This window comes from Pyrus communis, chromosome 9 (genome assembly GCF_041283825.1).
Source record: "Pyrus communis isolate YQ-2024b chromosome 9, ASM4128382v1, whole genome shotgun sequence".
In the NCBI taxonomy this organism is placed as follows: domain Eukaryota; kingdom Viridiplantae; phylum Streptophyta; class Magnoliopsida; order Rosales; family Rosaceae; genus Pyrus; species Pyrus communis.
Window position 1 is genome coordinate 20,087,024 of NC_142573.1, and position 16,253 is coordinate 20,103,276.

At 39.4% G+C, this 16,253-nt stretch overlaps 1 protein-coding gene across 1 annotated transcript; it reads left to right on the plus strand.

Moving 5' to 3' along the window:
- The first annotated feature begins 9,729 nt into the window (after window positions 1–9,729).
- Window positions 9,730–15,618, plus strand: LOC148694377 (uncharacterized). Its single transcript, XM_088700691.1, has 4 exons — window positions 9,730–11,610; window positions 12,583–14,146; window positions 14,651–15,180; window positions 15,607–15,618. The coding sequence occupies exons 1-4, from the start codon at window positions 9,730–9,732 to the stop codon at window positions 15,616–15,618; spliced, it is 3,987 nt and encodes a 1,328-aa protein (XP_088556817.1).
- Window positions 15,619–16,253: the final 635 nt, after the last annotated feature.

The window sequence follows — 16,253 nt, forward strand, 5'->3', positions numbered from 1 at the left end:
TGGAATTGATATGAGCTTATGGAATCACTGGTTCTCATTCTAAGTAGTAGCATTCCATTCATGAGATCATATTCATGTCATTGTCGTAAATCCAGAAAATGCTTTCTTTGTTATAACATATGTGAGATACTAGTCTTTCATGTTTACATCAATCTCTCACATATAACTAGTGTAGGGTGTGTAGTCAGAAAATCTGTGTGAAAATAGAGTGCATTCTAGTAAGGAATTGAGGAAATTCTCTAAGGCATGTTACTACATTCAAATCATGGTTTTAAATGCTTAATTGTGAACTAGTATGTGGTGACTATGATTAAGAATGTACTTAAGTGTAAAGATGGCTAAAATCTGTGGGAATAATGATTTTTAACTTGTCATGTGCATTGGAAATCCGTGAGACGATTGTTGGAAGGTGTAGGTTGTGTTTTCTTTGTTTTGTCTAGTTTCGTGTTCTTTTGTTGTTTTGTTTTGCTCGAGGACTAGCAAAAGATAAGTGTGGGGGTATTTGATAGGAGCATATTCATGCGACTTAAATGTCTTGTTCTCGTGCATTTACGTTATGTTTCTTTAGTTATTTTAGTACTTTAAGCTATTTTCGTGTGTTTGTAGGTCCAAAGGGCTAAAGGAACAAAAACGAGTGCATATCTTGTCAGAAAATCTGTGTGAAAAACGAGTGCATATCTTGTCAGGATTTGAGCAAATTCTCTAAGGCATGTTACTACATTCGAAATGTGTTTTAAATGCTTAATTGTGAACTAGTATGTGGTGACTATGAGTAAGAATGTTCTTAAGTGTAAAGATGGCTAAAATCTGTGGGAATAATAATTTTTAACATGTCATGTGCATTGGAAATCTAAGACGATTGTTGGAAGGTGTAGGTTGTGTTTTGTTCGTTTTGTTTTGTTTTTGGTTTCTTTTTGTTTTGTTTTGCTCCAGGACTAGCAAAAGCTAAGTGTGGGGGTATTTGATAGGAGCATATTCATGCGACTTAAATGGCTTGTTCTCGTGCATTTACGTTATGTTTCTTTAGTTATTTTAGTACTTTAAGCTATTTTCGTGTGTTTGTAGGTCCAAAGGGCTAAAGGAGCAAAAAGATGCATTTTGGAGACTTTTGGAGCACTTTTGGGCTAAGGATGGATAGCTTATGCTTGGAGCCAAAGTGTTGGACGAAATTGAAGACCTAATTGAAGACCAAAGTGTTGGAACCTTGTTCCCTTTAGTTTTAGGACATTTAAACCTTTCCTAATCCCAATCATGCCATGCATAATACACATCCATTCTAACACATTGTCATTGCACATGCATTTCCTTCATTAATTAACCCACATGCTCCCATTACTTATCATCACCACTTATCACATATCATATCACTTATCACTTATCACTTATCATCACCACTTATCACTTATCATAAACCACATATCCATACACTTATCACTTATCATAACCATACACTTATCACTTATCTCTCCCATTTCAGATTGCATTCCCTTGCATTCCAACCAAAACATTGCACATGCACTTGTTCCTCCATTAAATCAGCCACATGCATTCATCATCACAACCTAGCTGTCATTCCACTTGAACCCACATGCATTTCCACCCACATGCTCTCCCATTTCAGATTGCATTCTCATTCCACCCAAGCCACATGCACTCCCATCCATTTCATCATTGCAGCCACATATAGCTTTAATTCACATGCAAACACATGCATTTTCAACCTAACATTCACCCACATGCACCCTTTAAACAAACCCAAACAAACAGCCACAGAAATTCCTTCCTTTGCCGTGGCTTTCCCATCACAATTCCAGCCATTCCACATGCTAAAACAAGCCACATGCACTCATAATCATTCAACCAACTTTGCACATGCATTCATCATCATAACCTAGCTGTCATGTTCCCCCCATTTCACCTATAAATAAACATCCATTCCATTCACAAAATACACTCTTCCACCACAGAAATTCATCCATTCACTCCACCATTCCATCCATTAACACACCTCAACTCATTCACTCATCCATTGCAGAAATGTAGACCATCAACTTCCCTTGTGCCGTGCTCTCCCCTACAAATCCAAACACCATCCTTCCATTTCCACCACTCCCCAAACCATTCACACCATCAAACTATCCCTAGACCTTGTGCTACAACGAAGAGGAAGAGAAGAGTGCCTAAACGTTCATACAATTCAAGTTTGAGTTGTTGGAATGTTTAGGTGTTTCTTTGATTTCAAGGTTTAATTTCAATACTCTTTGTTTTGTACGAATGAGGAATGGAAGATAAGAGGGCCTAAACGTTCATACAATTCAAGTTTGAGTTGTTGGAATGTTTAGGTGTTTCTTTGATTCTCTTTGTTTTGTACCATGAGGAACTAAACCCCCCTTGGTTAGGGGGTGATTCGAATATATGTTTATGCTTGCATTTTGATTTGAATACTTCTAATTGCGTTTCATAAGTTGTGGATTCAATTTGTTTAACCGTTTGATTGATAACTTATTTATGTATGTTTATTGAGAGTGCACGCTTAATTTTCATGCATGAATATGACGCTAGAATATAAGTAAGTTTCACCTAATAGTTACGAACTTATATTCACAAGTAGTGGAGGTTGCTTATAAACAATCGCGTTAAACGAATTCTTGGCATAAGTTTCATGCAATCCATAGTAACGAATGCCTCGTCAACACTTATAATTTTCATAGAGCGTAATGATTCTTGCTTGTATCTCTAGTATGCATTCATGTAGGGGACTTGTGGGGAATGTTTTGAATTGTCGTATGCGCTAACCCATCCAATTCAATAACGTTAGGAAGATTTGAAGGTTAATTAGTGCATCACGGTTAACTTGGGGTGTTGAGTTTCATGGTTTATTGAAATGCAATTGGAAATCATTTTATTATGCAAGTGTAACATGTATGGAGAAGAACCCCTTAGCTAGGTTCCCATCCATTCATTTTCATCAATTTCATATTTACATTCTGTTTTATTTGCAATCTGTCCATTTAAGTTAATTTCGTCCAAAACTCAATCCCCCTTTACTTTATTGTCTAATTTAGTTAGAAAGTGTCTTAGTTTGTGTTTAAAGTGTTTTGATTCAATTTATTTCCCAAAATTCGTCCAAATTCACCAAAGTGCTCAAAACTGCCCAGAAAGTGATTTTAAGGCAGTTTTGAGTGTTTTGGGTGATGTTTGAGTCTTTTGGTTTGTTTTAGTGTTTTAAAGTTTAGTTTTGCATTCTTTGAGTCTTAGTTTATGTTTCTAAGTGTTTTGAATCAATTTATTTCTTAATTTCGTCCAAATTTGTGTTTGTGCTCAAATCTGCCCAGAAAGTGGTTTTTAGGCAGATTTGAGTGTGTTTGTGATGTTTTGAGTCTTTTGGTTTGTCTTAGTGTTTTAAAAGTTTAGTTTTGCATTCTTTGAGTCTAGTATAGTGTTTTATATTGTGTTTTTACGTTTTTGAGTCAAATCCAAGTGATTAACAATCCCTCCTAATCCCCGGTCTAGAACGATCCCTACTTATACATATACTACAATTTGACAAAAAGAGGGTTTAATTTATGCGCGTATAATTCTCGCATCAATCACCACTAACATACACACTCTGAAGATTTCCCATTCTTGAGAATCGTCTCCGGCCCTTTGAAAATTTACTCCATCCCTTCTCTTTGAACACTTTTGAAAAATGACTAACCCATCGAACCTTAGCTTAGATTTGAGTCTCAGCAGCGATCCGGTTGCGCCCCGTCAAGGTAATGTATGGCGTCCTTCTTTTTTATCTTCTAACGGTCCTCTTACAGGTGAAGACTCCATGATGACGGATGCAACAACAGCTACGATAGTAGCAAGTAACCTCCTCACTCCTAAGGATAGTAGGCTGCTTTCTGGACGGTCCGATGAGTTGGCCGTTCAAGAGTCCTTAGCTGTCACCGTTCAGTGTGCGGGCTCTGTGTCGAACATGGGCCAACGCCTACTTGCTCGCTCCCGCCAAGTTGAATCGTTGATGGCAGAGGTGGAAAGTCTCAAGCAAGAGATCAAGCAGCTGAAGTATGAGAATAGAAGTTTGCATGTGCTTGCAAACAACTATTCGACGGGCATGAAGAGGAAGCTTGATGAGCTGCAAGAATCCAATGGTCGAATGCAAAGTGACCGTCAAAATGACCGTCAAAGGCTTGCGGCTTTCTTCCAGAGGCACATTTTTCCTGGCTCATCTAGCGTTCCACCAAGTGTTGTGGCCTCGAATGATCTATCTCCGATGCCTCCTGCTTCGATGCCTTCCGCTCCGACGCCTTCCGCTCCGACGCCTCGTAGTGGGGCTTCACGCAAACATCCTTTGTGAAGGCTCCATTATTCTTCCATGTTTTTTTTTATTTTCTTCTTTTTTTTTTTTCAATGTATTAGGTTGCCTCCCAAGTAGCGCTTTCTTTTACGTCTTGCAGCCGGACGAAGAACCCAATCACTCCAGGATACGTTCACGAATCGGATGAGAACTCCGAGTCATAAACTAGTACCTAAAACAAGAAACAAAACAACATAAGAATCTGATCTAAGAAGAAAACGAAAATAACAATCCAAAGGATTAGCAAAGTTGCTAATCCCCGGCAACGGCGCCAAAATTTGATGCGAGAATTATACGCGCATAAATTAAACCCTCTTTTTATCAATTGTAGTAAGTATGTAAGTAGGGAACCTTCTGGACCGGGGATTAGGAGGGATTGTTAACCACTTGGATGTGACTCAAAAACGTAAAATAACAATATGAAACACTATACTAGACTCAAAGAATGCAAAACTAAACTTTAAAACACTAAGATAAACCAAAAGACTCAAAACAACACAAACACACTCAAATCTGCCTAAAAACCACTTTCTGGGCAGATTTAAACACAAACACAAATTTGGACGAAATTAAGTAATAACTTGACTCAAGAACGTAAAAACACAATATAAAACACTAAACTAACTCAAAGAATGTAAAACTAAACTTTAAAACACTAAAACAAACCAAAAGACTCAAACATCACCCAAAACACTCAAAACTGCCTTAAAATCACTTTTCTGGGCAGTTTTGAGCACTTTGGTGAATTTGGACGAATTTGTGTAACAAAATGAATCAAAACACTTATAAACACAAACTAAAACACTTTCTAACTAAATTGGACATTAAAGTAAAGGGGGAATTAGGTTTTGACAAAATTAAACAAAATGAACAGATTGTAAGTAAAAACAAAAAGTAAAGATGAATGTGATGGAAACCTAGCTACGGGGTTCATCTCCACACATGTTACACTTGCATAATAAAATGATTTCCAATTACATTTCAATAAACCATGAATGCTCAACACCCCAAGTTAACCGTGATGCACTAATTAACCTTCAAATCTTCCTAACGTTATTGAATTGGATGGGTTAGCGCATACACAATTCAAAACATTCCCCACAAGTCCTCAACATGAATGCATAGAAGAGATACAAGCAAGAATCATTACGCTCTATGAAAATTATAAGTGTTGACGAGGCATTCGTTACTATGGATGGCATGAAACTTATGCCAAGAATTCGTTTAACGCGATTGTTTATAAGCAACCTCCACTACTTGTGAATATAAGTTCGTAACTATTAGGTGAAACTCACTTATATTCTAGCGTCATATTCATGCATGAAAATTAAGCGTGCACTCTCAATAAACATACATAAATAAGTTATCAATCAAACGGTTAAACAAATTGAATCCACAACTTATGAAACACAATTAGAAGTAATCAAATCAAAATGCAAGCATAAACATATATTTCGAATCACCCCCTAACCAAGGGGGGTTTAGTTCCTCATAACTTTGAAATTAAAGAAACACCTAAACATTCCAACAACTCAAACTTGAATTGTATGAACGTTTAGGCACTCTTCTCTTCCATTCCTCATACGTACAAAACAAAGAGTATTGAATTTAAACATTGAAATCAAAGAAACACCTAAACATTCCAACAACTCAAACTTGAATTGTATGAACGTTTAGGCACTCTTCTCTTCCTCGTTGTTGTAGCACAAGGTCTAAGGTGAGGTTTGGTGGTGTGAATGGTTTGGGGAGTGGTGTTTGGATTAATAGGGAAACTCACGGCACAAAGGGGGAAGTGTTGGTGGTATGTACAATGGATTTCTGAATATGGAAGAATGGATGGGAATGTATGGAATGGGTGAATTTCTGGCACAAAGGCCTTATTTCTGTGGTGAATGGATCCCCCCCATTGTGGCTGCAATGAAGGTTTATTTGTAGGTGAAATGGGGGGAACATGACAGCTAGGAACTTGGTGGAAATCTGGAATGGTGATGGGAGATGCATGTGGCTGATTTATGCATGTGATTAAAGGGTGGAAATGCATGTGCTTTGAATAAGTGGCTGTATGTGCAAGGGGACAATCTGGAAATGAAGGTGAATGTGCTGATTTGTGGTGCAATGATGAAAGGCAAAGTGCATGTGGGTGAATGTGTGGCTGAAATGATGAAGTGGGAAGTGCATGTGGCTGCAATGGTAAAGGATGGGAGTGCATGTGCAATGTTTTAATGAATTGGGAAAGCATGTGCAAAAGGGGAATGCATGTGGCTGCAAGGTGTGAATGATTATGAGTATGATAAGTGATAAGTGTATGGTTATGATAAGTGAGAAGTGTATGGTTATGATGAGTGATAAGTGACAAGTGGTGATGATAAGTGTATGATATGTGATTATGATAAGTGATAAGTGGTGATGATAAGTAATGATATGTGGGAGTGTGGCTGAAATGAAGGATTGGAATGTTGGAATGTTATGCACGGCTAAGGATAAAGGAAAGGTTTAAATGTCCTAAAACTAAAGGGAGCAAGGTTCCAACACTTTGGTCTTCAATTAGGTCTTCAATTTCGTCCAACACTTTGGCTCCAAGCATAAGCTATCCATCCTTATCCCAAAAGTGCTCCAAAAGTCTCCAAAATGCATCTTTTTGCTCCTTTAGCCCTTTGGACCTACAAACACACGAAAATAGCTTAAAGTACTAAAATAACTAAAGAAACATAACGTAAATGCACGAGAACAAGCCATTTAAGTCGCATGAATATGCTCCTATCAGCCTTCCATCCAACTTTCCACCATTCCCATACTTCCAAACCTTCATCCAAGCCTCCACACATCACCCATAACCCTTGCCGCACCACCCTACCTACGTAAATCCATTCAAAACCCAGAAAATCATCCACAAAACCACCCTAGAATCTTGTGCCGTGACTTAGCAAGGAGAAGGAGAAGGAAGACGAAGCCTTGGACGTTTATGCATTCAGGTTGGAGTGTTGGAACGTTTTTAGGTGTAATCTATCTTTTATTTTCAATGTTTAATTCTCTTTTCCTTTGTTTTGTTATGAACATGAGAGGCTAAACTCGTTTTAGCCTAGGGATGCTTTGAAACCATGATTACGTTTATAATATGAGTTGATAAATTCCAGTTGTGATTTCATAAATTGTGAATGCAATTTACTTAACCGTTTGATGGATAACTTATTCTTGTATGTTGATTAGGGAGGCCTACTTAATTTGCATGCTTGAATTTGGTGCTAGAATATAAGGGTGTTTCACATAATTGTTACAAACTTATATTCACAAGTAGTTACTGATAGGAGCATATTTAGGCGACTTAACTAGCTTATTCTTGTACATTTGTGCTATTATTTCTTAGTTAATGTCGTATTACAACTCAATTTCGTGTGTTTGTAGGTCCTATGGGTTAAAGTAACAAGAAAGTGCATTTTGGTGCATTTTGGAGCTATTTTGGACACTAGGTGGTGAGCTTGCATGTGGGCTAACATGGATGGACGAATTTGGACTTCAAGAAGGTTCATATGGCTAAGGAAGCAAACAGATGCATTTTGGAGCAAATTAGAGATTGAAATGGATATCATATGCTTGGAGCCAAGAGGATGGACGAAATTGAAGGATTCCTAATCCATTGCAGCCACATGCACATTCAATCATTCACACCAAAACCTTGCACATGCTTTCCCATTTCATTATTCATTCACTTTGCAGCCACCATTCACTCTTTAATCCACATGCATTCATCATCATTCACCACACCTTGCAGCCACATGCATTCCCCTTTTATATTTCCAACCCACATGCACTTCCCCCTTTATCATTTAAGCACATGCACTTCCCACTTCATCATTTCAGCCACCAAACATTCACATGCATTTCATTCATCATTACCACCCCCTTATGCTATTCAGAAACCCTTGTGCCGCACCTCCATTCTCCATTCTAAGCCTCCATAGACCTCCCTACACATCCATACATCTCTGCCGCACCCTTCCCACCATAATCAACCATCCTCCATCCCTCCAAACAAGAAAACACCACCCAAAACCACCAATTCCATCACCCAAACTTTGTGCCGCAGCAAGGAGGAGGAAGAGGAGCCAATCTGTGCATCGAATTCATCTTGGATCGCTGAGCAATTAGGTGTATTCTTTCTTATGATTTCAATGTTTAAATTCAATACTTTTTGTTGTGCAAGCATGAGGAACTAATCCCCCCTTTGGCTAGGGGGGGAATTTCGAAACCATGGTTATATTTGCATGATGATTTGATTACTTTCAGTTGTGATTTCATGAATGATGAATTCAATTTACTTATCTATTTTAATTAAAACTTGCTTATGTATATGAATTGAGAGTGCACGCTTGATTTGCATGCATAAACATGATGCTAGGATATGAGGGAACTTCACCTAATCGTTGGGAACTCACATCCATGAGTAGTTAAGATTGTTGGTCGCAATTATGTTAAGTAAATTCTTGGTATAAGTATCATGCGCTTTCATAGTTACGAATGCCTCGTCAACACCTATGAGTTCCATAGAACCTAATGATCTTTGATTGTCTTTCTATCATGCGCTTTCATATAGAAAACTTTTAAGGAATAATTTGATTGCAATGCGCTAATTCCATTCAATTCAATGACCTAAGGGAAATCTGAGAGTTAATTTAAGCGTACCTAATTAACTTGGGGTGTTGAGGTTCATAAATTCATCGAATAAGCAACTGGAGATTATTTTGTATGCAAGTATGCCATGTGTGGAGAAAAACCTCCTAGCCATCTCACCATCCACTTAATTTCACCAATTTCGTCAGAATCTGCCTATTTTACATATTTGTTTTGTTTGTTTGATTTTCGTCAAAAACCAAATCCCCAAGTGTCTTAGAGTGTCTAATTAGTTAGAATATGTTTTAGATTGTGTTTTTGAGTGTTTTGATTCAAGTTGTTACCCAAATTCGTCCAAATTAGTGAAAGTGCTCAAAACTGCCCAGAAAGTGTTTTTAAGGCAGTTTTGAGTGTTTTGGGGCTGTTTTGAGTCTTTGGGTTTGTTTTAGTGTTTTTATTGTTTAGCTTTGCATTCTTTGAGTCTAGTTTAGTGTTTTAACCTTTGTTTTACGTTTTTGAGTCAGTTTCCAAGTGATTTAGCAATCCCTCCTAATCCCCGGTTTAGAACGATCCCTACTTATTTATATGCTACAATTGTCAAAAGAGGGTTAATTTGTGTGTTAAGTTAATTTAAGCATCAAATTTTGGCGCCGTTGCCGGGGATTAGCAACTTTGCTAATCCCTTGTTATTTCTTTTTAGTTATTTTCGTGTGTTATTAGTTTGTTATTTGTTTTAGCTTCTGACCTATTTGTTTCCTTGTTTTAGGCACTAGTTTATGACTCGGAGTTCTCAACCGGTTCATGCGCATATCTTAGACTTTGACGACGATTTTGAGCGAGCCTTGAGAAGAAAGAAGAATCAACAAGAGCCTCAACCATCTCAACCTGCACCTGAGCTTGAAGAGGACGAAATACAAGTGGAGGAGGAGGCCACGGCAAGGGTTGTTGAGGAAGAACAAGTTATGGCAGCCGACAACCGAACAATCAAGGAGCTTTCCGCTTCGGGATTGGTTAATGCCACGCCTCTATGCATTCAATATCCAAGGGCAGCCCCCGACAAGACTGACGAGTTCGAACTCAAGTCCAGTTTATTGCACCATATTCCTAAGTTCCATGGGTTGTCCATGGAAGATCCTAATAAACACTTGAAGGAGTTCGAGGTTGTTTGCTCAAGTATGACCCCGGTGAATGTTGATGGGAGCATTTTAAAAATGAAGGCTTTTCCCTTTTCTCTCTTGGAAAAGGCTAAAGATTGGTTGTATGAACTAGCCCCCGGAACTGTCACGTCGTGGGAGAGTATGAAAAGGGCGTTTTTAGAGAAGTTTTTCCCAACTTCTCGAGTCATTCTTTTACGTAAAAGAATTAGTGGCATTCAGCAAGATCAAGGTGAATCATTTCCAACTTATTATGAACGTTTTAAAACCCTTGTTGCTTCATGTCCACAGCACCAAATGAAGGAGGAGCTTCTTCTTCAATATTTCTACGAAGGGCTTCTACCAATTGAACGTCAAATGCTAGACGCCTCAGCGGGTGGAGCTTTAGTGGACAAAACACCTATGGCCGCCAAGACTCTCATTGCCAACCGAGCTTTGAATGCTCAACAATACGAAGGAGTTGGCCAAAGAGACATGCCACGGCAGCAACAAGTTAATGAGGTAAGTGCTATTTCCGAACTTCAAAATCAAATGGCTAATCTTACTTCTCTACTTTCGCAGGTGGTTGAATTACCCAAGGTACAAAGTGTGGCTGCTTGTGGCGTGTGCTCCATGAATGGACATCTCACGGACAAGTGCCCTCAATTGATTGAGAACGGAGGGTGGGAATCTGCCAATGCCGTGGGTTATGGGAACCAAAACCAACCAAGGAATGATCCTTTCTCTAACACATACAATCCCGGTTGGAGAGATCATCCAAATTTCAAATGGAGGGAGCCACAACAACCCCAACAACAAAGCACATTTAGGCAGCAACCTCCGGGGTTCTACCAAAGGCCGTATGCACCCACACCACCCCAAGCACAACCTACACAACCAAAATCAGGTTCGTCCATAGATAATGATCAAATTTTTCAATTACTAACTTCTATGGCGCAGGGAATGCAAACTAGGGACAAAAAGGTTGATGAATTAGAAAAGCAAGTAGGGCAGATTGCGGAGTTCATGGGCCAATTTAGAGAGCAAGGTAAGTTGCCTAGTTCAACCGTTGTCAACCCAAAAGGAGGATTTGAATCTGCCAAAGCAATCATGTTGCGAAGTGGAAAACAAGTTGGAACGGCTTCACAACCCTCTAACTCAGCCCCAACGGAGGATGAAAAGTTGCAATTGGAGGAGGGGGAGCAAGAACAAGCCACGGCAAGGGTAGAAAGTACCTTGCCGCAGCCACCTAACCTACACCATTCGGCTTCCAAGGGTAAGAATGTTCCAAGTTCGATTATTTCTAATGCTATTCCTCCAAATGTACCCTTTCCTCGCAGATTCATGCAAACAAAGAAGGAGGAAGTTGAAAAGGACATTTTAGAGACATTTAGAAAAGTACAAGTCAATATACCACTTTTGGATGCAATTAAGCAAGTTCCAAGGTATGCTAAGTTTTTAAAAGAACTTTGCACCACTAGGAAGAGAATTTCTAACAAAGAGGTTGTAAAGGTAAGTGAAAATGTCTCAGCTATCTTACAACGTAAATTGCCCCCTAAATGCAAAGATCCGGGTAGTTTTACAATTCCTTGTGTTATTGGCAATAATCGGTTTGAACATGCCATGCTAGACTTAGGTGCATCTATTAATGTTATGCCTTACTCAATTTATGCATCTATGAACCTAGGTGAGTTAAAAAATGATGGTGTGATTATTCAATTGGCTGATAGATCTAATGCCTATCCAAAGGGTGTTTTGGAAGATGTGTTAGTGCAGGTTAATCATCTAATCTTTCCGGCGGACTTCTATGTATTGGAAATGGAAGAATCAAACCATGCCCCGTCCTTGCCAATTCTCCTTGGCCGGCGCTTTATGAAAACCGCCCGCACAAAGATTGATGTGTTTAATGGGACCTTGACAATGGAATTTGATGGGGAAGTGATTAATTTCAATCTTTCTGAATCTATTAAGTACCCTCTTGATGATCATTCATGTTTTTCTATTGATGTAATTGATTCGTTGGCGCAGGACCATTTTGAACAATTGAACGAAGATGCACTTGAATTGGTCATCACAAAGGGAATAGAACTCAAGGACAAGGAAGTAGGGCAAGTGCATACCCACGGCATGCATGGTGAGCACCATGCCGTGCCCCCTAGTAATGACATGGTTGAGATAGTGGCTGCCCTTGAGTCATTGCCACTACAATCTGGTAAGTCCTCGGACCCAATTTTAATTCCAATTTCGACTGATAAGCCCATTCCTTCAGTTGTGCAGCCACCTTCCCTTGAACTTAAACCATTGCCAAGTCATTTGAAGTATGTTTTCTTGGGAGATCAAGAGACCTTGCCGGTCATCATATCCTCCTCACTCACGGCACAAGAAGAAGGTAAGTTAGTGAGGGTGTTAAAGGAGTACAAAACCGCCATTGGGTGGACCTTGGCCGACATCAAGGGAATAAGCCCGACTACGTGCATGCATCGTATACTTTTGGAGGAGGGTTCCAAAACATCTCGAGAGGCTCAACGCCGACTCAACCCTCCAATGATGGAAGTTGTGAAGAAGGAGATAATCAAGCTCTTGGATTGTGGAGTGATCTATCCAATTTCAGACAGTCGGTGGGTGTCTCCGGTGCAATGTGTTCCAAAGAAATCCGGAGTAACTGTGGTGACAAATGCCGAAAATGAGCTTGTTCCTACGCGAATCCAAACAGGTTGGAGGGTTTGTATTGACTATAGGAAGCTCAATGCCACGACAAGGAAAGATCATTTTCCCTTGCCATTCATTGATCAAATGCTTGAAAGGTTAGCGGGTTATGCTTTTTATTGTTTTCTTGATGGATATTCAGGTTATAATCAAATTGTGATAGCTCCGGAAGATCAAGAAAAAACCACTTTCACATGCCCTTTTGGTACATTTGCTTATCGTCGTATGCCATTTGGTTTATGTAATGCACCTGCCACATTTCAAAGATGCATGATGAGCATATTTTCCGATTATGTTGAGAAAATTATTGAAGTTTTTATGGATGATTTCAGCGTTTTTGGTGATTCATTTGATGGTTGTTTGAATAATCTTAGTTTGATTTTAAAACGATGCATTGAAACTAACCTTGTGTTAAATTGGGAGAAATGTCATTTCATGGTTAAACAAGGCATAGTTTTAGGTCATATTATTTCTGAAAAAGGTATTGAGGTAGATAAATCAAAAATAGATCTTGTGCGTCACTTACCCTCTCCTACTTCGGTTAGAGAGGTTCGTTCGTTCCTTGGCCATGCAGGTTTTTATAGGAGGTTCATCAAGGACTTCTCGAAGATCTCCCAACCTTTATGCCGCCTCCTACAAAAAGAGGCACCTTTCGACTTCACCAAGGAATGCACGGCAGCTTTCCAACTCCTCAAGGACATGCTAACCACGGCACCCATCATTGTGCCACCAGATTGGAGCCTTCCGTTCGAGCTAATGTGTGATGCATCCGACTATGCATTAGGGGCTGTTTTAGGCCAAAGGAAGGACAAGCAGCCGCATGTTATCTACTACGCATCTCGGACGTTGAATGACGCTCAATTGAACTATTCAACTACTGAAAAAGAACTTCTTGCCATTGTCTTTGCTTTAGATAAATTTCGATCATATTTACTTGGTACTAAGGTTATTATTTTCACTGATCATGCAGCTTTAAAGTACTTGTTCACGAAGAAGGAAGCCAAACCACGACTAATTCGATGGATGCTACTTCTTCAAGAGTTTGACATCGAAATCAAGGACAAAAAGGGAAGTGAAAATGTGGTGGCTGACCACCTAAGCCGCATGATACATGAAGAGGAGCCGTACCCTATTGTAGAGACCTTCCCCGACGAGCAATTGTTATCCATTAAGGTATGTGAGCCTTGGTATGCGGATTTGGTAAATTATTTGGTGACTAAACAAGTTCCTAACACTTTAAATAGAAACCAACGTGATAAATTGAAAAAAGACGCTAGGTTTTATGTTTGGGATGATCCATACTTGTGGAAATATTGCTCGGATCAGATTATACGTAAGTGTGTGCATGACATGGAATTCACTTCTATTTTAACATTTTGTCACACTTATGCATGTGGGGGACACTTTGGGACACAACGCACAGCCCTTAAGGTTTTAGAATGTGGATTCTATTGGCCAACTTTATTTAAGGATGCTAGAAACTTTTGTATGTCTTGTGATCGTTGCCAAAGAATGGGCAACATTAGTGCAAAGGATCAAATGCCGCAAAATGTTATTCTCCCGGTTGAAATTTTTGATGTTTGGGGTATTGATTTTATGGGTCCTTTTCCTTCCTCACATGGTTTCTTGTATATCTTACTTGCTGTGGATTATGTGTCGAAATGGGTGGAAGCAAAAGCCACCCGAACTAATGATTCTCGAGTGGTTGCAGATTTCATTAGAACTAACCTATTTGCAAGGTTTGGAATGCCACGAGTGATCATAAGTGATGGAGGATCTCACTTTTGCAATCGAACCATTGAGGCTTTGCTCAAGAAGTACAACGTCACGCATAAGGTTTCAACACCTTATCATCCTCAGACCAATGGGCAAGCCGAGGTTTCCAATAGGGAGATTAAGCAGATTCTAGAAAAAACCGTGGGCCCTACAAGGAAGGATTGGAGTGTACGATTGGAGGATGCGTTGTGGGCATATCGCACGGCTTACAAGACCCCCCTGGGCATGTCCCCATTTCGGCTCATTTATGGCAAACCATGCCATCTTCCCGTGGAATTGGAGCACAAGGCGCATTGGGCCATCAAGACATTCAACATGGACATTGATGCGGCTGGACTTCACAGGAAGCTCCAATTGAATGAATTAGAAGAGATTAGGAACGAGGCGTATGACAACGCTCGAATTTACAAGGAAAAGACAAAGGCTTTTCATGATAAGATGATTCGAGGCAAATCATTCTCCATTGGGCAGAAAGTGCTACTCTTTAATTCCCGCCTTCGCTTGTTTCCTGGTAAGTTGCGTTCTAAGTGGGTTGGCCCGTTTGTTATTACTAATGTTTTTCCTTATGGTGCAGTCCAAGTTCAAAGCTTGAAAACAGGACAAGAGTTCACGGTAAATGGCCATCGATTAAAGCCTTACTATGAGAATTTCGAGGAACATGTGGTGGATGATGTACCCCTCCATGCCGTGGGTACTACTAGTGAAGCTTAGCATGGCGTATTCGTCCGGCTGGAAGACGTTAAAGCAAGCGCTTCTTGGGAGGCAACCCATGCATTCAACAAGGAGAAGATAGAACTTCCACTCCAAACCCAGATTTGCGTTTCTAAACCCTTCTCCTTGCTGTTTATTTTATCATGCTTAGTTGTTTATTATTTGTTTGCTTTTATGTGAGTCTTTGTGTGAAACATTGAGGACAATGTTTGATTTAAGTGTGGGGGGGTAAACATGTGTTTTTATGCAAAAATTCGTGGGATTCTATCACCTATCACTTCTAATGTTGTTTCTCACTGTTTTTAAGTGTTTTTAGTGCATTTTAAGCTGTTTTGGTGAGTGTTGATGTAAAAATCCGAAAATTTGAAAAAAAAGTGTTTTGAAAAAGCCAAAAAGAGTTGTTTTTGTGTGTTTGTTTGTGTCTTAGGGTACCTTCCAACACAATGATGAGGATTTGGTTTTAATGCATGACTGTTAAAGAGAGTTACAAACAATGATGGAAGTTTGATTTGCTCTTTGGTTTATGTTTGGTTGTAGTTATAGTTTACGAATTCACATGTAATCATAAAGGATAAAATCAGTTTTTGTAACATGCTTGAAGGAATGAACTCAAACAAACGCTACATCCCTGAGAGACTTGAGCCTAAACGTTTATTTGGAGAGTTATTAATCTGTGCATTCTTGTTTTCTAAAAGTCGTTGCATGATCTCATTATTCTTTGCTTGGTTGCTACTTAGAATGCGTTTCATCACTATAGTTCCAAATACTAGAACTCATACCCGTTTCATTCAAAGCATGAAATTGATTAGCATAACAAATAACAAGATGAAGTTGTGTAGTAGTCACCACCATAGCCAAACAGCCGAATCCACCCTTGTCACTTGTATTGTAGGTTTAAACCCCTTTGAGCCTTATTTAGCCTATTTTCTTGTTAACCACATCATCCTTACCTAGCCTAGAATAGGACTTCCCAT